The sequence below is a fragment of the Boleophthalmus pectinirostris genome, unplaced genomic scaffold, assembly GCF_026225935.1.
Source record: "Boleophthalmus pectinirostris isolate CB_2022bp ecotype Guang Dong unplaced genomic scaffold, ASM2622593v1 HiC_scaffold_8, whole genome shotgun sequence".
In the NCBI taxonomy this organism is placed as follows: Eukaryota; Metazoa; Chordata; class Actinopteri; order Gobiiformes; family Gobiidae; genus Boleophthalmus; species Boleophthalmus pectinirostris.
In genome coordinates, this window is record NW_026571515.1 from 20,179,686 (window position 1) to 20,207,092 (window position 27,407).

A 27,407-nucleotide genomic window follows, 5' to 3' on the forward strand; every position below is an offset into this window, starting at 1 on the left:
GGGTATAAAGTGATATCCTTTTACACATGTTTGATACTTAAATAAAATATAAAGCCATGTACAACCACTGTACAGCAACTCACCTTTATGTTACAGATAATACTCCCTACAACTGTACAACTACTCACCCTTATGTAATGGATAACCCTGTGTCCTGTCAATCATCATATCATTGTTGCATTGTCTTCCTCTTGTATAAAGCTGTGATTTTATATTTCATTACTTATCTTAGTATTTTATTTTGACTTGTACATTTTACATTTACATAATTATGCCTTATCTGACACCTGCTCTTTTTGCTACTTGTTAAGAATTTATTATTACTATTTATATTTTTGCTCTTTGTTATTACATTATATTGTGATGTGTGAGCTACTGTGTCCAAAAAAATTCCCTTGTGGATCAATAAAGTTTGTCTAAGTCCAAGTCTAATTTTCTGGACCTGGATCATAACCTCTAGATTAGAACATAATCAAAGAAATTCTTGGATTTCTCCTCAAATTAAAGTTGTGAAAAATGCTACACTAATGATAAACCAGCAAAATAAATGACCCAAAAGAAGTCAAATAATCCACCTATCTGTTTGTTATGTAGATGAGGGAAGTGTATCAGATCACCAAAGAGGAAGTGAGCCTACACAACAATGCACTCTCCACATCAGTTTAAGTGTTAGAGTACTAATCCAATTTTCCCACTGAGTCTTTGGAGTTGAGCGTTGGCAGCCTGTGATGGAGGGGGCTTATATTACAGCTCGCAGCAGCTGGAGTGGACTTAAACAATGAACAAACAGACGGGCTGTGTCCATCCATGGGGCCCCACGGCTTCTGCTCCAGCTGTCAGAGTTTGTCCAGAGGAGCTCCTTATGCCCTATCGCAATATCTGACCACGCGTTTCTCTGCACCAGTCTGAGGAAGTGCAGCCTCCTCCGGCTATAGCACGAAAACAATGGACTCTTTTGGGAGGGATAAGAGAGCGATAAAACACAAAGATCGATTGGGGCTAGGCGTTTAAAGGGCCTATTTGACACTATTTTCTGATCTACTGTATGTTATAATGTTGTTTCCTCATCACAAACAGACCTGGAGTTGCACTTGTTTCATTTACACATTTACCACACAAATCCTGTATATTTATATTTATCCTGTCTTTTTCTCTCAAACAGAAAGCACGCTGTTCCACCTTATGATGTCATGTGGTGATACAGGAAGTGCACCAATCCATGTGTCCATACATCTTCACTGGATAATTTCGGCCCTGGAATTGACAATTTTTACTGAACAAAAGGTAAAATGTAGCTGTTAAATTGAAAACTTCATAACATCACAAGATGAAATAGAGCATTTTGAGATTTGGAGATGTAGACAAACTAATAATAAAGGGTTACTCAAACATGTGTGAATTAAATAAAACACAACTCCAGGTATGTTTTATGAGCTAACAACGTTCTAACACGACTTAAAGCTCACACAAGTCAATTTTGCGTAATATATGACCTTTCCCTTTCTCACCATCTCAGCATCTAAAGTAGATAGTAGTTATGCCAGTGTCTGATAATGCATTTTGTGAAAGTACACGGCGTAATTGCAAAAACGTGTCTAGACAGAAGTGAAGTAGACATATTGAAGTAAATGTGAGCAGTGAAAGCACAAAGTGGGGAAAGTAGGAAGTTGGGCAGTGTGACTGATTTGGCATCTGTTAGCCTCAGGTCGATTTCCGCCGACTTGAAACTAAACACCACAAGCCCTGGACACTCCTCAGGACTTACTATTCCCTCACTCATTCACTAATGATTAAAAGGCATTAATCATAATTTAACTATGAGCAAGCTCTGATCGGCACCTATCAATTACTGACTTGTGTTATTGTCTTATCATTTCATCTTGACACACCGGTTTAAGCATAGTAGGGATGTTCAACATTATTCAGTTAATCAATAATCGTGATCAGTTAGGTCACAATATAATCGTCGGAACTTAAAAATAATAAATATGTGAACTGAAGAAAGCAAATATAAGTCATTTCAATTCAATCTATAGTTCAAAAAAAAATTTAAATGTGTAAAGTACTTGTTTATGTGTCAATATTTCATTCACAAAGTTTGATTTCATATAGTATACATTAATATTTATCAGTTGTTTGTTGCTGGTGCCAACAATCATAAATAGTCATGTAATTCTGATGAATAAAAAAAAAAAAAAAAGTGCCAACCAACCAAGAAAGAAGCATTAAGAGGAACAAGAAAGTGATACTGTCATTCCAACCATTCAACCAAAACCACACATAGTTTCCTCTCTCGGATATCATATTAAATATGCACATGATCAAAAAAAATAAATAAAATCTATTAAATAAAAACAATAATCTTTGTTTTATTCTAAAGGTAACTACATAGTAACACGAACTGACTTGCTCTTTCTTTAATGAGCTCCTTTGGTCAGACGTCCATCAACACTATCCGATGACTTGTGTACAGCCTTAAATCTTGTTAAAACCTACACACTCTCTGATGCAGACAACCTAACGAAGACAGATGGCCAGTGTGAAGCAGGTGCAACAACCTTTGTAGTGAAGGTGGGGAATAACACTACAATTATTCAACAATATCATATTTCCAAATGGCCCCTATGTAAAAATGTACAAGCCATAAAACAGAGTGAGAGGGCAAAGAATATCAAAATGCATCAATTAACACCCCAAATAACACTAAAACTTAAATTTGACAACTAAAAGCATTTTATGTTCTATTTTAAGGGCCTATATTACACAGTTTTCTGATCTGTTATGTTTCTTCATCACAAACAGACCTGGAGTTTTAAACACACAAACCCTGTATATTGAGTGCTTTTCTCAAACAGAAAATACTCATGTGGCAATCCAAAAAGTAATAAGTAATAATGCAGGATTACTCAGACATGTGTGATTGAAACAAAACACAACTCCAGGTATGTTTCTGATGCCGTAACAACATTCTAACATGGCTTAAAGCTCACAAGAGTCAATTTTGCGTAATATAGGACCTTTAAATTCTTGCAGTGATGCCATTTACACAGCATCATTTCCGAAACAGAGATTATACTCAAAACTCTCCATGGACTTAATTAAACAAATATCTCAGCTAACAGAAAGGTCCAAAGCTTGTTAGGGGACAAGCTGTAAATGTCATGCAACTGCTGTTTTGGGGTATGAGAAATGGCATGTTTAAAACGGGAGCGTGGACGTAATCACAGGATATGATGTTCAAACTAAAATTACACCGTTAGCAGGAAATGTTAGTGGGTAGGAAATTTTTTCTACCTCATTAATTCCATATAGAGGTAACTGTGAAGCTATTGATACTTTGCAGCGGATGTTATTATCATTCCCCAGGGGTGTGATGCTAACTCGGCACTGCTCTGTCTAAAGCAAGACTTTAATCTGATCTTTATTTTAACACAATTTGACCAGCAGAGGGAATAAGTTGGAACTACAACAGATGAGATAATTTGTGCTGTTAAACAAGTTCCTCTGAAATAACATTACAATCACAAGCTATAGCAGAAAATGTCATGTTTAAATCAATTTTGTATTTTTTTCTTGAGTTTTCAGACTATCTTTAAACTTTTTTGCACTGTTTGCTATGTGTACATTGTGTCATCATGGCAACTACTAGTACATGTAGAGCACCCCCGTAGTATGATATCACTGCAAAATATCAATAGATTATGATGTGTAGTCCAATCTCACTTCTAAAAAAAAAAAAAAAAAAAAAGTCTAATCTTTGCGATTTGTAATCTGCAAGCCCCTCACTGTAGTTTCCAACCAGAGCCACCACACAAGTGAAGGATCACTGTTGATGCTGATTCATTTTCAGCCAATTTAAAGTAGCGGTTTTAGGCGTTGTACATAATGTGGTTATAGCCACCTCGGTGTTGTAGGTTTACTTCCTGGCCTTGACTGTTGCTGAATGTCTCTACCCACTATCTCCCACCCTTTCAATGCTTCAGCCATCTTGTCCAGTAAAGCCTTGAGTCAGATTTTTTTTTTTTTTTAAGGTGCGCTGCATAACATTTCTAGTGGAAGGTCTGCAATGGAGATGTTATTGCCTTGAATGTTCCACAGTATAGATTAAACCAACCGATGATGACAAGGGCGTAGGTTTGCATCGGGGTGGGGACATGTTACAACCAATATTTGGGGAAGACAAAATAGTCCCTACCAATATTTGCCATTTTATTTTAATAAACAAAAACATACATTCATTCTGATATTTTTCCAAACTCAGAAGTATTCATTTAACAAATTTTAGTTCACATTTTGTCTATTAGATGTTCTGAGATGTATTCAATGATATGATAACAGGGTTACCCCTGCTGCTATTTCATTGGCTGCAACAGAGTGATGTCATTAATGGTGCCAGGAGCCTAAACTGAGGAAGCGGCAGGACAGTGTCAGCATCTGAAGAGCAGGTGTGAGTGAAGACGCTACGCACCAAACTTTGAAACACTTTTCAAAAGGAACTTACTTGGTTTCATCTTCAATTAAATTTGCCTTATAAGGAGTCGCTGCGGAAAAGAGCAACTATCGCTACAAGTGCACCTCCCAACAGAGCCCTACTCATGCGCTGTTAGGACCCGGACTCTATTGACAAAATTCCATGGAAAACTGTACGGACATTACCTCACAAATACCTCATCACCAACAAGCAAAGGGAACTCTGCTACTTCTACATCACTGTTATCCGGTAAAGAATCATCTTAGAAGAACAATGGACACAAACTGTACATTTTGCGAACTGAAAAATTAAACCATCTCTCACTTATTTTGGACCTACACTGGGGGTTTAGGGGTCTCAGCTTTGGTCGTACCAAACTAAGAACAGACCTACGCCCTTGGATCATGAGGGAGACAAGCACGTTACAGCACTACACTACATTACATTACAGTTCAGATCTGCGGAGAATCGCCCCTATTCACAGAAATAATTGCTGTATTTTTTGAGAAATAGAAAAATTCATAATGAAATGCTAGATGGAAATGCTTAAAGTCATACCATGGAACATTCCAGGCAAAACAATGACATCTCCACCAGAAAAGTTGAGCAGTGCACCTTTAAGCCAACCACTGTCCCAATTTTTTCAGAAATACATGCCATGTTTGTCTATTTTTGACTGTGTTTGATGCAGTAGTCATCAATTATCACACAAAAACAAAGCCTAAAAAAAACTAGCCTGAATGAAAATAAAATAAACAACATGTAATCCAACAAAGAGGACTGTCTTCACTGATTTGATGCCTTGGGTCACAGAAAACTCAAACGTGACCTTTAGAGACACGTTACTCACTCTCTCTCTGCTCCCGCTCTCTCAAGATCGCGTCCAGCCACTTCTGCTTGTCTTCTGCATTTTTAGCCATGCAGACGAACCACTTGTTTTTAGCTGTGTTGTGGATCTTCCATCCATTTGTCACTGTGTAGTTGTTGCTATGGTAATCCGCTGCAAACACATACATACAAAGCATTTTATTTCCATTGCATGAGCCAATAACAAGATACTGACAGTTGCCAACAATAATAATGCTCAAAGACTGAACAGTAGTAGTAACAGTAGCATTAGCAGAAGTATTAGTTGCAGTATAGCAGTAGAAATACAGGTTAAAGTAGTATCAGCAACGAGGACATCGGCATGATAATAAATATAGATGAACTACTACTTACTCCTACTTGATTGTTTAAAAGGCCCATATTACACTATTTTATGATCTATTTTATGATGTCATTTCCTCATCAAAAACATACCTGGAGTTTTTTTTTGTTTGTTTGTTTGTTTTATTCACACAAGTTTAACACATAAACCCTGCATACTACATACTACATACATCTTCACTAGAATAATTTGAATAATTTCAGCCCTGGAATTGCCCATTTCTACTGAACAAAAGTTAAAAGGAGCTGTTAACTTGAAAACTACAGCTTCATGACATCACAAGGTGGAACGGAGCATTTTAAGTTTTGGAGATGTAAACTAACAAAAAAAAGGATTACTCAAACGTGGTGTCATAGTTCACCAAAATTTTTATTAGTTGAATAATCATTATATTTAGATTATATGGGTATATACTGTATATATGGGACAACAGCAGAAAGGAGAAGTGAATCAGTGTGAGCTAAAGATTTGGTCTATTTTGTACTTATATGTAAAAAGGCAGATTAAAAGTTTGGTGTTTATATAAATACATTGTTTCTTTGTATTTTCCTGCATACATAGTTGTTTTTACATGAACTCCCATGCAGATGTGGGCCTACAGTGGGCACAGTCAGGGTCAGACACATAGAGATACAAAATAGTTTTGAGAGCTTTTGCCAATGCATGCCAAACTATGCCAAAAATTCATATTCTACATTTTTTAAGTATTATCATATCATCTCAGTTGTGCATTTCTTGTAAAAGGAAGACCACCCTCCTGTTACTTAACAAATTTTACTCTCTGTCTAATTTTATCTTCCATTTAGCAGCAGGTGAACAGCTCATGAATAATGAATGGTCGGCAGTAATGGCCCACATTAGTCTCACGCTCAAAGATCATATAAATAGATCAGGGCTCATACTGCGAGTGAAGAAGTGTAAAGTACAATTACAGCCCTCTATTAAAGGTTTATTGTGTAACTTTTCGAAGATGTTATTGCTTTGTCTCGAATGTTTCAAAGTGTGACATGTGGCATAAACCTTTCGATCTTCACGGAGACCAAATCAGACCAAGCTAAAGGCTAGATCTGTGGAGAGGCGACCCTGCTCATAGTCAGAATGCCTATTTTTATTGGTATTTTTAAACAGTAAAACCACCTGTAATTGAGTAAATGTAAGGCAGAGCTGTTTAATGTCATACTGTGGAACATTCCAGCCAGAGCAGTGATATATCTATAGAAACGAGCAGGTGATGGACCCTCAACCAAAAAGTTCCATAGTGCACCTTTAACACAACCCATTATTTTTTCTAACAAAAATGTTGTTTTTCTATGTAATCCCGTCTTCCCTTTTTTTTTAAATGTATTATTACTTTACTCATTTGGGCCACACATTGGGAGTCCACTTGTTTACATTAAGTAAACTCTAACCGAATGCTATAAAGATGTTTTTCTTTGTGGTTTGCAATATGAATGTGACACCTAAACAGGCATAGGCCCAGTCATGTGATCGTGCAGCTGAAAAGAGGAAACAGATGAAAAAAGCGAAGTGTTTGTCTATACATGAACCGAGAGCACAAAGGAAACGGTGGCTTGCAAAACCTTCGCCTAGCTTGGGTGTCATGTGCACTTAAGATTAGAATCTGTATCTGCACTATTGTTGACATCAAAAAGGTGGCAGTGAGTTTTTCAGGCTACATCCTGTTCAAATTCAGCTCATGCAGGACTCCACCCAAACTGTCAGCAGGTACCTGATTCATATCAGAGCCCTCGAGTTAAAGACTAGAAAATGAAATATTTTACAACCTCATTCACCAATATAGAGTTTAGTCACACCTTAACTGTTGGCTTCACATGCTCATATTTCAAAAGATCAATGCTCCTCTCTTTTTTTGTGTGTGATGAAAATGTTAAAGTTTGCATTTATACAGGTTACAGGTTTTATTGCATTTTTTTTCCTCCCTTTTAAAGCCCACACCTCCAACACTAAAAACCAAATGCTCCTCTGAAGTTTCGGTTATTATTATGTATTTATACCAGTGCAAAAAATGAGTAACACTGTAAAACTGAGAAGTGTCAACACCCTCTTTCTGTTTGCTGAACCTTAAAGTGCTCAAAAGCATTCTCAAAGAAAGCTTAGTCCAAATCTATCCTATTATGTTAAGCCCTAAAACAGGATTTTTGATGAAAATTTGAAAATATGTTTTATTTTAGGTCTGTCACAGCAAAAAAATTTGAAGCATGATATATTGCTACAGGAATATATAATGATAAATGATAATATAGAAACTACTTCATGCCAATGATGCAAAAGCAATAAAGCAGAATAATGCCAGTAAACCAGTTTTTAAAAAGACAGTATGATTTAAAGGCTTGAGCTACAACAAATAAACAGCAGAATGAATGGATAATTAGCCACAGAAGTTACATATTCAATGTATTACAACTAAAATAACAAAAATCTCCGCAATCCTTTTTATTTAACATTACTTTTTATCTTGATATGATCATAAACAATATATTTTGCACCCTCTTTATCAGTAATATTAGTTTGTCCAACTAGAAACAATGAAGATCCTTAAATTTTTTTTCACTCTCATTACTGTTTATTTGGTACGATCATAAACAATAAACTTTGTTCCTACTTTAAAATTATTATTACTTAGTACGACCTTGAACACTTCATCCTACTCCTTTAGAGCACCAGGTCCCAAATATGTTCATGTACATATCCCTGTTTTTGTTATTGTTGTTGAATTTTTGTTGTACCTGACTCTAACAAATAAAATTAATGAATGAAAAAACTGTAATAATTATCGTGACAGGTCTAATCAGTAAGATAAATGTAATAGTGGCAAGAATCTTATATAATACTGAAAGTAAAACACACTTTCTGCTTCTGACTGCACCTCCAAACAGACTGACTGAAATCTAAACTGTAGAGTAGCAAAATGCCAACTGAACCTGTATGATTATGATCCCTCTTGGTCTAAATATTTGAATGAGCAGTGTCCAAAAGCTACTTCGCCCTTCGCAAATACAGACCTGTTCCATCTTCCACATTTTCCACCTCCATCACCTCCGTGTTGATCCGGCCCCTGAACACATACAGGGGCCCGTTGATAGACTTGGTCCTCTTGGTGGACTTCTTTCCAGAGACCCTGGGGTAAATGGGACAAGATGTGGTTACACTCAACAAGGAAAACATCTGTTAACACCATTGCCACATTAAGAAAGGACTTGTTTGTGACAGTTTCACACCCATACACTTGTAAGAACAGAGGAACAAGTCTACAGGAATTTGAAACGATTTTTTCCTGGTCTGGCTTCCATCTAGCAACAAGTCAATAATAAGCATTTTGCATGTTTTTAAAGTATAATTTCTCACCTGGACTTCCTCTTACAGTAAACTAAAAGGTTGTCAAACAGGAAGAAGACACGCTCCTGAATGTTTCCAGCAGAGATTTTCAGTAGATTTCCATGAAGTAGGAGTTCTGTACAGATATCCGTCAAGTTAGTGCCCTGTGAAAAGAGAGAAAATATGAATAAATAAAAATAAATGACAAATATAGGCACTGAAACCACAGAGCCAGACCAGTTTGTTTTGTTTCAGTAAAAGATATCTTACACAGACATTGGTGCAACCTTTTTTTTCTTTTTTTTAAAGTAGCAGTTTTGTTTAAATGTGCGCTATGAAATGTTTTGGTCAGGGGTCAGTCACCTGCTTGTTTCTATGGATATATCATCGCTCTGGTCTAGAATGTTCCACAGTATGACATTAAACAGCTCTAACTTACATTTAGTCAATTACAGGTGGTTTTACAGCTCAAAAATAACTAGAAAAACACACATTCTGGCTGTGAGTGGGGATGCCTCTCCACAGATCGGACCTGTAACTTGGTCTGGTTCAGTTTCCATAAAGATAGACAGGTTTAATGCCATACTGTGACACATTCCAGACAAAGTAATGTAATAACATCTCCATGGAGAAAAGCATTTGATGGACAATCCATCAAAAGTTACACAATGCACCTTTAAAGTGTATGTTTTTTGTAGTCTAGTTAAAAGGGGACATATTGTGAAAAATGAACTTTTATGAACTTTTAATTATGTTACGGTTTGGTCATCATAAGCTTATTTAGAGTAGGGTTCAGATTGTTTGCACTGGGTGAAAAGCAAAGAGGCAGGATTTATCAATTCTGCATTTTTAAACAGGAAGTCAGTGGTCTCATTTCATTATTAAGCCTGTTTATTTTATTGGGTTCAATGCAAAGCACAATGTATATATAATGATCTACATAAATAAATGAACTAAAAACTGAACTAAAAATATAATATTAATAGTCTAACAGCCCAGTATTAGCAGTACTAGAGCGGAGCTACTAGAGACACAGAAGTATTTGCAAAACAGATTAGCTTCTTGCTTCTCACCCAGTGACCTATGAACACACCTATGGCCCACCTCAAACCCATAACCTTGGCCTAGATATTCTGCTTTGAGAAACATGTTTGACAAACAAACGAGTCTTTTTATGTTTGCCACAAGTACATGCACCCAAAGAACCCACCTAAGTTCTGAATACACAAGCAGAGAGAGGAAGGAAACGTAAAAAGGAGGAAGGCCTCACAAGAATGTTTTGGCTCTATGTAAAAATCAGGCCATTTAAAAAGTTGTACAGTTACAGCTCCTTTTGAGAGAACACAATATTCCAGTTAACATGTTATGGTGGCATAAACCTAATCCTAATCTGTTTATTTACACAAAGTTGTAAATTAAAGTTGTTCAGTAAAAAACATACTTTGCAAATAAAATTCATTTTGTGTTTTTTTCTTGTGTTTTCAGGTCTTCTTAAAACTTTTTGTTAGTGTTTGTTAATGTGTGCACTGTGTCACCACGGTAACGCCTATAAAGACTCCACTATTTAAAAAAAATAAAAGAAGATAATAAATAATAAAATAACATAAAAATGTGTTTGTGTGTCTCCAGTGGTTTCGTAATGAAGGGAGACCACAGTACGAGCCTTTTTCCTTAATGACCACAGCGTGTTGTCTAATTAACCTTTTCACCAGAAGGTCAAACTTCAAGGCCAATTAATGCATAGCCTAACTATTTTTAGACATGTACTTAAAAGAAAACAACATATATGACCCTACACTTTTGCTTTTCACTAGTGTGTTTGGGCATGAGCAAATAACAGCACAAATATTACCTATGGAATCAAAAGAGTCAGGGAGATATAATACACTTAATTATTATAATACAATATTGTACTGTTTCTCCTTATGACCTCTTGTACACAGCTGAGAGATATATTTTGTATTACTATATTTTTTTTTTATTATATTATTATTATTATATAATTATGTCTTATTTAACACCAGTCACTTCTTATTTTGCTACTTCTTTTGAATGTATTATTACCATTTATATTTTTACTCTTTGTTATTATAATATATTGTGATGTCTGAGCTACTGTGTCCAAATCATTTCCTCTGTGGATCAATAAAGTTTATCTAAGTCTAAGCCTAATTATGAACCGTAAAATCAAAGCTAATGACATGCCATCACTCATTGTTAACTGGATCATTCCCTTACAAATTATGTGGAACTAACAGAGGCCATGTGTGGACACCCCCGCAGACGCTCAGACACAAATCTTTTTCTGGCCACACCCACGCCCCACCATCCATAATTGATTCCCATGAGTATAAATTTATGATGGATGGTCATCTCTGTGGAGTTTGTACAATTCCCCAAGCTTTTCCAAAAGGTGCACAGCGTCTGGGAGTGGGGCAGGGATCGGGTTTCACAGTATTGATTCCACCTCATCTCACAGCGCCGGGTGAGTGGAGTGCATGGGAATTCAGGAGGCATGCCTGCACCTTTGTGTACACTTCCATGTGTTTAGCGCTTCAAAGATGGATGTGGGGCATGTCCTGAATTCTTAATGCGAGCAAGAAACAACATGGATGGGGGTTTGGCGAGAGCGAGAGGAGCAGTAATGTGCCTGGGTCTGATTCTGCACTACTGGGGCCATTAGGGCTTGGAGGTGATTAGGCTGGAGAGAGGAAAGAAGAGCGAAACTAATGCTGTTAAAAAGAAGCTACTCAGGGGTCAAGAGGATAACTATGCTGTAAAACTGTTATTCCAAAGACAAAAAACAAAGTGGATCTTTAAAGGTACATTGAGTAACATTTCTAGTGAAGGGCATGGCACCTGCTTGTCTCCATGGAGATGTTATTGCTTTGTCTAGAATGTTTCACAGTACAAATTAAGCCTCTCTTAAATCTATCATGGGGGAGACAAGCAGGTTACAGCACTATGCTACATTACAATTCAGATCTGTGGAGAGTCACCTCTATTCACAGAAGAAGTTTTGAGCAATAAAAACACCCAAAATTAATAACTGCCAGATGCATATATTTAATGTGATAACATGGAACTTACCAGGTAAAGCAATAACATCTCCACTGAAACAAGTAGGTAGCAGACCCTCCACCAGAAAAGTTGTGCAGTGCACCTTTAATCTTTTATGAAAATCTTCTTTCTCATCAATAGTACCGTTTTCCCCTTGATAGCAGTTGGCAGAAATTATGTGTGGTGGAAATTATTAAAAACAATTATACCTCAATTGAAAATTCCCACTTAATTTGACACTAGTGTGTTCAATACTTTATTAATACATTAAATCAGCTCACTAGCACTCTTTGCTTAAAAAAAAAAAAAAAAAAAAAAAAAAAAAAAAATTTCCAGAATAGCAGGAGCCTTTTTACTCTTAGTTGGGGATAACTGTGGCTGTTTTTGTTGTTGATGCAAATAAATGGGTCTAAATAAGAAAAAAAAAGCATGTCAACCAGCAACAGCTGTTTGTAGAATTAAATTACTAAATAATACCTAGAACAGAAATTATTCAACAGAGACCAATGAAGCAAGTAAGTAACTAAAGAAAAAGGCACTACATGGATTTATCATCGTAACAGGGACCACACCCGGCTTTTGGATGTCCCAGTGGGACAGTTCTGTTTCCATCTTCCATTTCTTCTTCAGCCCCTCGAGTGGTCCCCTCATGTAACTCTCCCCATGCATGTGAGGCTAGGACCCTGCTTCCTAAGTCTCTTCTGATTGGGCAGTTTGCCTATTGGCATCTCCCTTGGCACCCTCAGAGGTTGGATTGTCCCATTGGTGCCGGCTAAGACAAGGCCTCTGTTGTGGTGGGTGAGAGAGCCGTGAAAAATGCGCTGGACTCTCAACTGCAGCTCCCAAGCCCTGTCCATGGCCCCTGAGCTCTCAGCACTCATTTGGCTGGTAAGATACTAGCTGGACTTGTTTTGTTAAAATTAGGAAGGGCATTGTTTACATTACATTACATTTAAAACAGATCTATACTCATATTTTCATGTTTTAAATGTGGGGCTTTTAGACAGAATGGCATGTTATGTTTATTAGAAATGATACCTGAAAAAAGCTTTTTATTCATTAACATAAGCTTGTAGAGACAACTGCAAACTTAGTGTATATAAGACTATATACAATATGTCATGTCTATCCATCTATCTATCTGTCTATGACATGCCTGACTCTCTCATACTGAAACCTGTCATTTCATTTATCTGACTGCATGCTCAAATCCAAATAAAGTCAATCACAATATGCTGTATCTGGGGTACAGGACATTCTCTTTCAAAATCAACACAAGCTTTTCAATCTACTGTGATTCCATAGAGAATATAAAGTCTTTCTATTCTCCAGCTGACCTCCATCTTCCTGTGTAGAAGCACATGAATCTCGTTATGACAACTGTCTCCTGTTTGACCCCACGTCTCACGGTGCTCACTCTTACCTCCCAGCCCTCTATGTGGGACTGCAGCTGTTCCAGAGCTTCTAGTTTCTCCATTTGCCTCTTGGTCTCATTGATGTTGGAGCACACAGCTTTCATGGCCTGCAGAGCCTCCTCCACTGCAGGGTAGTCTGCGTGCTTTTTAGGGGTTCGCTTCAGGAGCTCCTGGTGAGGAATGACAACACTTTTAGGTTACAAACAGTGGTATATATTAGATCGGCATACTACTTAAACATTATGCTCCAAATGCCAAAGGTCAGATAAATACAGAGTGAATGAAAAGGGGACACAGCTGCGCAGTACCTTTAAGAGTAGTGGATATTTGCAGATCCTCTGGATGGGTGTGAGGAGGTAGCCCTCTAGGGGGATATCTGTACTTTTCTTTCCTCCCAGTAGCATACAATGCTGCAAAACAAATACAAATAACAAATATTATTATTATTTGATATGTACATCTTTTATATTATAGACTCTTGTGAAGCAAAGTTTCAATCAGGTGGCTTCCTATACTTTTTTTACTGGTATGACTAAAAAAGGATAAAGGAACAGAAAGATCCCATCTCGTTAACAGTGACAGAAAACTCACATCTGCCTTTAGTCGAATCTTTACTCACTCAGTGAATCGAGAGCAAGACAACTGTAACTTGCAATTCGAAAACACAACAACATAAAAGCTCTTCTCTGTGTATTGTCCAGCTAATGATTATTCCATTATCAAATTAGATTGTTTCAATAATCAATAAGTTGCAATCTTTGACAGAGAAGTGGAAGCGGCATCAACTCTTTCAACAAAGCCAACTCCTTTTTGACAGTAGTCTTGAAATGTGCTTCATATTTTTGAAGTTCATCGATGCAAAGTGAACAACAATTAATTTAATATATGCTTAACAATTATTATGGACTCTATTATGGACATTTTTTCTGCTCCAGCTAAAGCAAAGGTCTAAGACTTTTACAGGACAATGCTATGAGAATACAAGAACTCAGGGTTCATTCAGAGTTGAATTCTACTGGGTCTGGATGGTAGCCAGTCTATATTTGGATATTTGGATGTGGTTCATTGTATATATGATTCATGCCTAGATGTGCATAGCCTGCTCTAAAAATGCTACCAAACAATGAAATACGTAAATGTCACTTAGCAGCAAACCATTTACAACAAAACAATGTGAATCAACACCACATGTCCCCAATGCCAGAAGAACCCTTTCAACATAAAGATCACTGTGAATCCTCTTATACCCCCATTCCCTTCAGAGGGCTTTCACAACCGCCCCCCACCCCCCCCCACAACCGCTTTTATCAGAAGTGGGGGTCTATAGTTCCACTCGGGGTCCCTCCACTGTGCTGTTCGTTTGGAGGGATCGCAGCCTGTCAGGATGCAATGAGCTCATGGGGCAGGATGAAAGATCAAACGCAGCCATGCAGATAAACCACTGCAGAGTCCTCGAGTGGGAAAGAGATCATTCTAATCATACAGCGATTCCTTTTAACTCCAGGAGATGGTGGGGGGTGTTGACAAAAAGACTCTAAACTTTGAAATTCCACCGTCTTGTGATGTATTAATATTTCATCTGCTGCCATTTTGTTTCCCACAGTCGTTTCTTATCTTGCACATCTACGTCAGAGCTTACAGCTGCAATCCACTCTCACTTTTCTATTTGACCTCCTTTTGGTTTCAATTTGCTCGTTCGCTGCAATTAAAACTTCAATAATGTAGTGGCTTAATTAATATGGAAACGAACAAATTAAACCCAAGTGAGAATATGCCAGTGGTATTACAAGGATTTGAAATGGTCCTCTTTGACTAATTGATTTGAGTGGATGGTCTTCTTGACTTTAGTTTTCCATTGACTTACAGTATGTTTCAGTTGCTTCAGCACATGGTTGCTATACAAAACACATGTGAGCTGACGGCTGACATGACTTCAGCATAGAACCAGATGCAAATTTTGCTTTTGTAGATAGATAGAATAAATGTATATCAGCAAAACGACCGGGCAATTATCAAGTCATAAACAATCAAAATTTTAAACCCTCAAAAACTGACACTTAAAAGTCCTATATTACTCAAATTCAAATTGACTCTTGTGAGCTTTAAGTCATATTTGAATGTTGTTGCCTCATCAAAAACATACCCAGAGTTGTGTTTTGTTTCATTCACACATGTTTGAGTAACCCTTTTTTATTAGTCTGTCTACATGTCAAAAGATCAAAATACTCTGTTCCACCGTTTGACTAGCCAGGCTGGCGCCACCTAGTGCCTCCGCTCAATTTCATTTCTCTCCAGCAACTAGGACAGTAATCGGAATACACTAGACTGTTTGATTAATTCACACATGCTTGAGTAATCCTTTATTATTAGTCTATCTACATCTCCACATCTTAAATTGCTCTGTTTCACCTTGTGATGTCATGTAGTAGTTTTCAACTTAAGTTGAATAGAGAATGGTAGCTTGGTTGGCGTCACCTAGTGCCTCTGCTCAATTTCATTTCTCTCCAGCAACTACGCCAAGAATCGGAATACACTAGACGGTTCGTAAAAACCCCAGAAATGCAAGTTCGGGCACCAGCCAATCAGCAAAGAGCCATATATTCTGTGTTGACAGTGATTCCTGAGATCGAGGATTTTAAACTGGAACAAAGAGAATGTTTGGTGAATTTTATCAAGGGGAAAGACGTTACTGCCCTTCTTCCTACGGGATTTGGGAAAAGCTTAATATACCAGCCCCATTAGCCCTGTTAGCGGCACATTACATATGTCACAACCAAATAGCAGCGATTGGTTAAATTTAAAAAAGTACCCGCCTACTGTCGAGCGAACAAATTCTAATGCTGCAAGGTCAGACAGTTTCTACAAAGTGAAACCGGCTGATGAGGCTACCTTTTGACATCATGAAGTGGTAGTTTACAAGTTAACAGCTACCTTTTCCCTTCTGGTCAGTAGAGATTTGCAATTCCAGGTTTGAAATTATCCAAATTATTATAGTGACAGTATGGGGTGTAAAAACACAATGAAGCACTTTTTGTATTGGCACAAAACATCACAAGGTGGAGCAGAGTGTTTTTAGTTTAAAAGAAGAACTCCTAAATATGCGGAACACAACTCCAGGTTTGTTTTTAATAAAGAAACAACATTGTACTATGAACCAGAAAATAGTGTAATAAGTGCCTTTAAAGTAATATGAAATTACTTAGGTAAAAATTGAAAGCATAATTGTCCCTCGTGAGATCAGTTTACTGCTAGGACTGGTCAGAAACACAGCAACAGTGCAATCCTGTTTTTTCCATTCCTCTGGCCTAAGAATAAAACCGTGGCAGTGAACCATGGGGCAACACCGGCCCTTAGATGTCAGAGCCAGTCCTGAGAGGCCTGCCAATGACACTCCACAGCTGGGCCCTGCATCCCCGCGCTCAATCCACACAACTCTTTTCAAACGAACAGTGCCACTAGTTCATTGTCCAGAGCCTAAAAGGTGGAAACAGCTGGCGACGGAAGCTGCACACAAGAGTGAACACAAAAGTGGCCTTGATGGTGGCTACATCCTGTCCGGACAGGAAGCGCGCTGATGGACTCTGGAGCTTTGAGCTGACATGGAAGCAGAGGTGAGACCGGCAAAGGAAAGGGAGGGTAATGGCAAAGGAAGAAATAACACTCAAGAGAGGAAAGAAAAGTAGGCCAATGTTAAAAAAAAAAAAAAAAAAAAAAAAAGAGGTAAATATATTTAATGTTATTTATGATATTTGTGAACGAATAGGAAACAAGGGTGTGAATAAAGTATCTTATAAAAGGCAGGTTGGCTCTTTAAACTTAGAATTGATAGTTTGTGTTCAGGTGAAGTCAAAGAGCTGAGATGATTTGCAGATGTGTTGACCTATTTATGCAATATCTGTATGCAAGTTTTGTTTTGTAATTTCAATGTCTCTTTCTTTTCTCACAATAATATAAAAAAGTTATGTCAACAGGTTAAAAGAAGGTAAATCTTTATAATAACTACACCTCTGTTAATCTTAATTAAACATGAAGAAATATGAAATTCATAACAAACTAATTTTATAATAAAACAGTCTAATTCAACTTTAGTAACTACTTAATTGATACTCTAATCATAACCCTTTATTTAAGTAGTAACTAAGCATGAATCATTTTCATAAACCACTTTAAGTTTTTGTTCTTGCTTTATTAATTCTTTAGTTATTACAGTTACCAAAGTTACAGATGTTAAGGGATTTTAAACCACAAGAATAATACTGTGTGTCAAAAATGAATTCTTATATCCCTTGTTAAATGTTGTGGTGTAGCAGTATTGCTCCAGAAGTAGGGGGACTGCAATAAGTCACCATCTTTTTAAGACTTTAAGACTTTTTTGGTATAAATGTTTGTTTTTTAAGTTGCCTTTAAAAGGTCCTATGACTCTTGCCATGGCCCCAGACTCTGGAACAAACTGCCCCCAGGATATGCGCATCATCTCTGACTTTGGCCTGTTTAAATCCAGGCTCAAAACGTATCTATTCAGACTGAATCTTAAGACTCACTAATGCAGTGACACTTTGCACACTTTGTTTTATTTAGTGTTTTAATGTTTTGAATGTTCTTATATTGTGTTGGTTTTATTGGAAATCACTTTGGTCACCTTGAGTGTTGTAAAGGGCTCTATAAATAAAGTTTGATGGATTATTTGATGTTAATACAGTGTGTCCGTGCATCTCACCAGCAGAAAGGTCCTGATGTGGGGGACCTTGTTGAGCTCCATAAGTAGCCTCAGTGCTTTCTCATGGTTACTACAGTACTCGCCGTAGACAGAGAAGCTCTCCCTCTGCAAAAACAAAAGATCTGACATCAGCCCAGGTTTCGAATGAATGGAATGAAATACAGAGAAGATGCTGAGTAGAGGACTCCACTTCCATCAGTCTAATGGGAAAGTACTATAGCTGGAAAAGACGGGCATAACACTTCCACAACAATTACCATTAGCACACTTTTATGATGCACTAATGAGAAAAAAGCTACTTGTCTGAAAGCTTTTGAATGCTTTCGTGCTGTTATTTACTGACCTCATTTGTCAAACCATTCCTTTTGAGGATTCATAAATAGATAAACAAAAAAGTGCATTGCAGACTTCTAAGCTTCGTTATTCTACAGAGTGAGACAAAACCAGTTTAAAAGGTCCTATCCACAAACGGATTCTTGGGAGCTTATAATGTTGTTACCTCAAAAAAAAAAAAAAAAAAAAACAAAACACAACTCCAGGTATATTTTTGAGGAAACAACATGATACAGAAATCAGAAAATAGCGTAACACGGGCTCTTTAAAAACAACCTTTGCAGCTACCATTTCTGTGAACTACATGTGTAAAGTGACACCTGGACCTGTGAATGATCTGAAACACATTATTTATGCAGCATAGTGAAGACAATGTAGAACACAGAGTACCACAGTTGAATCAGCCCCAAGCTTATTTAAAGCTATTGTGTTTTCCTAACCGCGCTGTGAATAATTGGGATGTGAAACCATGTGCTCAGTGGGGCTCGAGCTCCAGGACCAGAAACTGAAACTGTCACTTGAAACAGCCGTGTAAGTGAAATGTGAAACTGCAGGTGCCAGGACACACTGCTTTTAACTTGAACTGAAACATAACCTGGAGGTTTGCATGTAAAATGTGGACATAGAGGTACAAAACATGAGGAAGTAGAAATATCAAGAAAAGCCACTGGATATTGTTGTAACATTAACTTCAAACAATACACATGTAAGAGAAAGACAAATGGCAAAGGGCAGTTTTAAGTAGGCAATAGTAGGCTGTGTTTTTTGCTGGCATAGATGTCTTTCTTGGGGTTAAATCGTGGAGTTTGCATGTCCTCCCTGTTGTGGATTTCCTATAGACACTCCAGTTTCTTCCATAATCCAAATTATGCTCACAGGCTGATGCTCATTCTCATTCAAGATCACCATAGGGAAATTTGTCCTCTGCATTTGACCCATCATTCAAAGTCACTGGTGAAACCTGCAGCAGTGGGCTGCCAAAGCCATAGAGCTGTTTCAAGAGTCAGGACTACGGCTGACAATATTATTGTAATATAATCGTAATATGCTTTTAGTATTAAACACATGTTCAAAATATGTAAATGTTAAGCATTCATTTACTGTACAACCAAATCAGGGCCAATAAAGCTCACAACAAACATTTACAGTTTACATTTAACATTTCTATTCATATATTTGTTGCATAACACGGTACTGAAATTAAGCATTTGTAATCATACAAATGTGTAGTCTCCATCTAATTAGCATGTACTTTTACCACTAAGTGAAACCATGTTTGACAATATTGTAGAGAACAGATGTGCAGCTAAGTATTACATGTGGTTTCACTCCTACACACACCTTCGACACATGGAGCCTGTGTGTTAAGAGGGGCCAACAGTGGTGGCAGGGGCCCCAAAAACAGAACTGACGGCTCCTTATTTAGAATACTCTGTTCTCTTTCCTCATCCGTTCCTGTAGCGAGAGCTCCCAAAGTGGTTTATATGTATATGTGTAACCCAAAGTCAGTGACACAATGTAATCAGTGGGCAGCAGCAACACGCACACACACACACACACACACACGCACGGCCGCACACACACACACACACACACACGCACGCACGCACGCACACACTCCCAGAGCCGCACTGGCAGGGGACCCCTCCAGAACACCACTGGGAGGAACAGCTGGGCCAGCATATGGCGTGGAAGCCCTGATATGGTTAATGCACTACATACGGTGAGGAGGCGCATGTGTACTTTTGCTTGTACAGTTCTGTCATGGTTAAAGCTATATTATGATTATGATGCTATATTATGTAAAAATGTCTCTTGTGGGCTTTAAGCCATGTTAGAATATTGTGACTTCATCAAAAATATCCCTTGTGTTTTGTTTCATTCACACATGTTTGAGTAATCCTTTATTATTCATCTGTTTACATCTCCAAAGCTCAAAATGCTCTGTTACCCCTTGTGTTAAGTTAAAAGCTCTCTTTTACATTTTGTTCAGTAGAGATTGGAAATTTCAGGATGGAAATGAAACAAGGGCATAGGTTTGGAAACCAACTGATAGGTTACTTGATCAACAGATTAATTATATAATATTGTTTACTTTTTCTACTGTAAAACCCAAACAGCACATCTTCATAAGAAAGCGTAAAATGGGATAAGAAGTTGCGTATATGGTTCCATTTTTAATTTCGCAACATGTACAGTTTGTGGCCATTACCCTTCTAAGACAGTTGTTTAGCAGATAACAGCAATGTAGAAGTTTGTAGCAGATTTCCCTTAGCTTGTTGGTGATGAGATATATGTGAGGTAATGTCCGTACATTTTTCCATGAAATATTGTCAATAGAGTCTGGCTGCTAACAGCTCACAAGTAGGGCACTATTTGGGAGGTGCACTTGTGGCGATGGTCACTCTTTTTTCATGGCGACTCGTTATAAGGCAAATTTCATTGAAGATGAAGCAAAGTAAGTTCCTTTTGAAAAGTGTTTCAAAGTTTGGTGTGCTGCATCTTCACTCACTCCTGCTTAGGCCACCATCTTCAGTATATAAAATATTGGTAGGGACTATTTTGTCTTCCTCAAATATTGGTTGTGACATGTCCCCAGACTCCCCACCATCCCTATGCAAACCTACTCCCTTGAAATTAAATGTTTTCAGTTTGAGAGAAGAACACAGCCTAAATATGCAGGATTCATGTGTTAAACATGTGTGTATGAAACAAAGCACAACACCAGGTATGTTTTTGACGAGGAAACAACATTATAACATAGATCAGAAAATGGGCCCTTTAAGCACATTTATACTTGATGTGGTTTCAGTTTGGGGTCATGTTTATTTACATCTACACATTCTAGTTTTTTACACAACATACCATTAAACAGACAATTATAGTAGTCTGACTGGCTTCATGCAACACCTTCAATTACCCAGTCAGTCAAAGCTATTTAACACTTTAGCCGTAAACACATCACCTGTGCCTAAAATAGCTCTGCATAAGACTACGGTTGTTCCTTCGATAGGCATGACTTCTTATTTAAATTCATCATCACTGGAATGTTATTACTTGGCCTCGATCAGAAAACATCACACGCTCCCCAATCACACTGGGTCAATGCATAATGACACTATTTCAGTGAGTGCATAAGGACATGACTGTTGCTCCGAGCTAAGACGGCGCACACAGGGAAAATATTCACGTCTCAGATTCCACCTTCAATACCACATCACTTCACTTTTTGCCTAGGCAGCATTGAATCACCCCAAGCATGTTACGGTACATATTAATTCAAATGTAATTCTAATATCCCCTGCTAAATAATATGGATTATATTGCTATTGATAATATTGTTCCAGCAGTAGGAGGATTTCAATATGTCAAAACCTAGGACTGTTAGTTAGTGCTAGGCTAGTGCATGTCAATGGCCATAGTTAGTCTGCCACTAAAAACAGTCTTACCCACTCCACAAAACACCCGAAGCAAATCTATTATTACGCCAGACTGTCGATGTGAATGTCTGTGTTGATTGAATAATGTTTGAAATAAAACTAACCTTGCATTGCATGAATTGTTGCATGTTGAGGGACTATTTTCTCATATATCAGCCCGCTGCTGCCAGGCTTTCTATCAAGAAGTACAACTCGCTGCTGCTGCTCACACATAAATCCTTCAAATGCAAGGTTGGTTTTACTTCTAAAATTATTCTATCGACACAGACATTTACATCTACAGTCTGGCTGTAATAATTGTTTTGCTTCAGGTGCTTTGTGGAGTGGGTAAGACTGTTTTTAGTGGCAGGATAACTATGGCTATTGACGTGCACTAGCCTAGCACCAGCGACCTCTGCAAATACAAGGACTGGGTGGAATATTTTAAAAAGTGTCTCCACACATCTCAAACACTCTGTCTCACTAGGAAATGAGGTCCTATGTACAAAATTCCACTTCTTTTTTCCATTAAAGGTTCCCTGATGGTTCAAAATGTAGCAAGGACCCTTAGTTTTAGAGCTATAACTTTTTTTTTTTACCTATTTAAATTTTGTGAACTGCATCCTGCTCATTTCTACATCTACAGCCCCAGAGCCATGTTCACATCTGACATCGAACAGCAATAAATCTTTTCATTTTCCCTTTCGACTGACTGGATGGGACATGGTCTGGGGGGACAATGGGGAGGTTAATCAAATCTCAGTCATGGTGTTGACCTCCAGGCGGGGGTCAAGGGTCGTGGCTGGAGGCGAGGCGATGTGATTGGACGAGAGGTGTCTGAGCTGAGAGACAGAAAGTGGTTTGAAGAGAGAAGAGTAACGGAGAGAAAGCCAAACAAAGCTGGTGTTTGTGGGGAACCTGAAAGGAAACACATGTATGAATAATGACTAAGATGGTCAGTGAAATGAGATGGGCTATAAAGATAGATCGTTTCAGTGATATATTATGTGGCCTATGCTATTGGCCTTAAGTCTCCATGGCGGATATTTTGTTTGGGCCAACCTGCCGCCTACAGAATACACATAAAGCTTAATTTAGACACTTCAAGGCGAAAAGATAACAGCACTATTTTTTTCTTATAACAATGAAGTCAAACAAAGCTCACAAGGCTAGCAGTTATAGGGGAATTTATTTACGGGCAAAACTGTAAAATAAAAACTCTGGATCATGTAGAGAGGGTTATGCGAACATTTTAAGACCAAAACGACTCACTATGTCCATTTACAGTCTATGGTCTAAATAAATACAATACCGCATTCAGTTTTGTTATTTTGCTATTTTAATACAGATATCTGAAACAACCAAGAGTCAATCAAGAGTCAAGTCTAAAGTTAGCCTGATTCATCAGGTAGTTCCACTTCATGGAAACTGTCTGACCTCGCAACATTCATTCGCAACATTCATTCATTCATTCGCTCAACTGTAGACGGGTACTTTTTTTATTTAACCAGTCGCTGCTATTTGGTCGTGACGTATGTAATGCGCCAAATCCCATAGGAAGAAGGGCAATAATGTCTTTCCCCTTGATAAAATTCACCAAACATTCGCTTTGGTTACTGTTGTGCTGTACCACAAAAGGGACCCAGACAGGCGCATGAGTTTGACGTCATGGCTTCACAGCTCTTTGCTGATTGGTCAGTGTGCGGTCTACAACTGCTGGGGTTCTTGCAAACCGTCTGGTGTATTCCGATTCCTGACCTAGTTGCTAGAGAGAAATTAAATTGAGTGGAGACTCTAGATGGCCCCAGCCTGGCTAGTCTAAAGTAGGCCTGTCATGATAATTACTATACTGACTTACTGTTCAATATATGAATGCTAGAACAATATTTTTGTGGGGTCAGTATTTATCGTGTGTACATTTTCAATGTTCAATTGGGAATGTTTGTTATTATTGGGCTACATGAAAAGATTTAAGCTGTAAAAAGTAAAAAGTTCAATTAATAACTTCTCATTACTCATTACTGATGCAATTTAAGTACCTAATTATAGCTCATATTTTTTAAACATATTGTACATTTAGAATAGTTTTTTTAAGGTAATCCAATTTTAGGATTATTGTGTCAGTGGCATAAATTATTTCCAATATTATCATTTATCATCTGTATTTTCTTTAACATCTCACTTAAAAATGTGTTATCATGACAGGACTAGTCTGGAGATGGATGTACTGGCTGTGACCTGTTTGCCTTTCCACCAGATCGCGGGGATGGGGATGTGTTGCAAAATTGATTCTCCACCCTGACCCTCCTCCTGACACTCTGATTTGTCATGACCCTGTTCATATGTGAGCACGAGCCGCTCTGATGAGACAATCCAAACACGATCTGTGCATCAGAGCTGATCATTTAGTCATTTTGGGATGTCGTTTAAAGGGCCCAGCCATTTTATTATATTTTCTGATCTGTTATAAAGTTGTTTCCTTATCAAAAAACATACCTATAGTTGTGCTTTGTTTCATTCACACGTTTAACACACAAACCCTCTTCTCTCAAACTGAAACTGCTCTATTCCACCTTGTATTGTCATGTTCTCCACTGTGTTTTTAAACTCCATACACCTTCACTAGAATCATTTGGATGATTTCAGCTCTGTAATTCCCAATCTCTACTGAACAAAAGACAGCTATTACCTTTAAACCTACCACTAAATGACATCCCAAGGTGGAACAGAGCATTTTGAAATTTGGAAATGTAGACAACGATTAATAAAGGGTAACTCGAACATGGCTAAAAGCTCACAAGAGTCAATTTTGTTAATACATGACTTTTAATTCTGCAAGTATGAACAGATATGCCAAAAATATGGTCATTGCAACAACTTGAACAAAGAGAAATCAGAGGTGGGTGAAAAGAACAGCTGTCATGGAAAGAGATCAACACCTTGCTAATAGTGCTAGACTTATGTTAACAACGCAAGTCTCTGCAGTAGCCTACTTACTCACACAGTACTCACTGCGGGTATCTCTACTGGAGGAATGTTCATATGTTCATTAATTACGTCAGTGCGTGATTGACTGACTGACTGTGAGAGACTTGTTTAGCAGCACAAAATCAGCTCACGTGTTGCAACTAAGTCAGCTTTTTCTGGTGAGACTTTAATTTTATTTTAACACAATCTAACAAGCCTTAAAGGTGCACTGCTCAACTTTTCTGGTTGAGACCCGGCACCTGCTTCCCTCCATGGAGATTCTATTGCTTTCCCTGAGCTATGACTTTAAACATTTCCATCTAGCGTTTATTCATTACGAGTGTTTCTTTTCCTCAAAAATACAATAATTCCTTCTGTGAATAGGGGCGACTCTCCACAGATCTGAATTGTAATGTAGCATAGTGCTTTAACCAGACTGTGATTATTATGTTTAATCTATACTGTGGAACATTCTAGACAAAGCAATAACATTTCCATGGAGATATGGAGGTGGTGGACCCTTCACTAAAAATGTTACACAGTGCACGTTTAAATACAGCAGTGTTTACAATTAGCATCACACCCTCAGTAAATGTTGATAACTTCAGCTGCAAAATATCAGTACAAATAATAGAAAGTGTGAAGTGTTGTGTCTCGCTGAAAGTGAAAGTGGACAGTTAACTTGAGGGTGAGACTGGAGTGAGGGTCCCACCAGCAGAAGCACTGTCCCCTCGCCCAGTGACACAACATGTCTTCCTATCCAGACACAGACCCCTCTTTGTTAATACCCCAGGCCATACGAGTTCAAACAGAGGGGAGGGACTCTGTGCAGAAGGAGACAGAGTAGACAGTGACTTGCATGTCCTGATAAAGAGAGATGGGGGCAAAGAGAGCCTCTTTCTTCCTGACAGGATGCAGGCCTGTTTAGAGAGGGAGGTTTGGGCAGTGTTTGTGTGGCTCAGGGGTAGTCCCGGAGATGGGAGGGGTGAGAAACACAGAATGAACAGGCTTTCACAGCAGGATTTGCACGCTTCTCCTGGATCTGTGGTTACAGGGACCATGAAACAGGCATATGTGTCTGTGCTACAGACAGGAACTCATACAGTCTTGACCTTATTATCCAAACGTAAAGTATGGTGTTTTGGGGTTTGTTTGTTTTTTTGTTCAAATGAACTGTGGATTGTGCAACAGACAAACATAATCCTAATTCTGTTTGCAAATGGACCTATAGTGAACACATGCTTAAAATGTTCAAATGTGTGAGTATAGGGCAGGTGCAGGTCAGTAAATACTGTGATATCATATTGTCAAAAGTCTCAGAATATTACATGGGGTATTACAATATACAAGTTTCTTTGCTTAAATTAATAGTTATGGTGCAGAAACAGCTAAAAAAAACTGAGAGAAGTACATAGACTATGATCCTTTGCTCTGTTTCAGTCCAATCTAAATGCTGAAATAACTGTTTTTAAGCACTTTCAAATATTGATTATTTGGATTATGACAGAAATAGTAGAAATAGTAGCATATTCACAATTTTGTTAGCCTCTACAAAATATGCTAAATTTCTATTTTTATCTGCATATAAATAATAATCATTTCCAAGCAAGAAAATGATTGTCTGATTATTATCTGGTTTCTGGACTTTTCTGATTATTTCAATAACATGTAAACTCTAAAACCTTAACTGAGTGATCTGAGGGACTGTAACCAGAAAGAAATCTTACGCACATTAGATTCTCAACACTCAAAAATTATTCTAATTATCAGATTTTGAGTGAGCATGTAACTAAATCCAATGTAAAGAAGCATTTTATCCACTGATTCATTTGTATTTTCCCGCCTACAGTTCTGTGTTTTCCTGATTCCACATTCATATTTGGATCACTATATACTGTATAGCAGAATATAGTCGTCTGGGTGCCTACGTGTTGTCATAAACTTACAAACTGAAGAAAGACGTGTCCCAGTGCATGGTGTGGTTGGGGTTCGGGCTGCAGACTGGCTTCTACTGCTGATAAGACTTCTTTGTGCAGCTCCAGGATGTCCTCAATATTTGAAAACAGAATCTGTAAACAAAGGTCAGGGTAACAAGGTAAGAGGTTAAGAGGAAAGAAGAGATGGCTGCTGCTGAAGAATTCAAGTCTGCTGTACTCTTTTTAGATTTTTTTAAATAAAATGTACATACCTTGACATGTTCAGGTGCAAGACACTGCTGATCATCTGGTGTTTGTCTGATTCTTTCTAAAAAGGCCTGGGAAAACAGATGAAATATGTTAAGATCAACAAGATTGTTTTTTTATTAATCCAAAAGATCAGTATAGTAAAGGAGTATCCATATCCATCCACAGATTTTCATAACTCATCTTATTAAGTCATCTGATAAATCTCGAAGTAAAAGGAACAGGATGTTTCATTGTAACAACAGCATATAATGACGTATGTTTTCTGAAAATTATGCTGAATAATTCATACTGAT

The 27,407-nt window shown here is 37.9% G+C and overlaps 1 protein-coding gene across 1 annotated transcript in view; it reads right to left on the reverse strand.

Moving 5' to 3' along the window:
- The window catches only part of prex1 (phosphatidylinositol-3,4,5-trisphosphate-dependent Rac exchange factor 1), a 102,090-nt gene that overhangs the window by 52,815 nt on the left and 21,868 nt on the right, over positions 1–27,407 (reverse strand). The window contains 8 exon segments of the mRNA XM_020922329.2: positions 5,322–5,471; positions 8,705–8,820; positions 9,048–9,181; positions 13,501–13,662; positions 13,801–13,902; positions 18,210–18,314; positions 26,875–26,997; positions 27,117–27,182. Coding sequence (XP_020777988.2) covers positions 5,322–5,471; positions 8,705–8,820; positions 9,048–9,181; positions 13,501–13,662; positions 13,801–13,902; positions 18,210–18,314; positions 26,875–26,997; positions 27,117–27,182 — 958 coding nt within the window.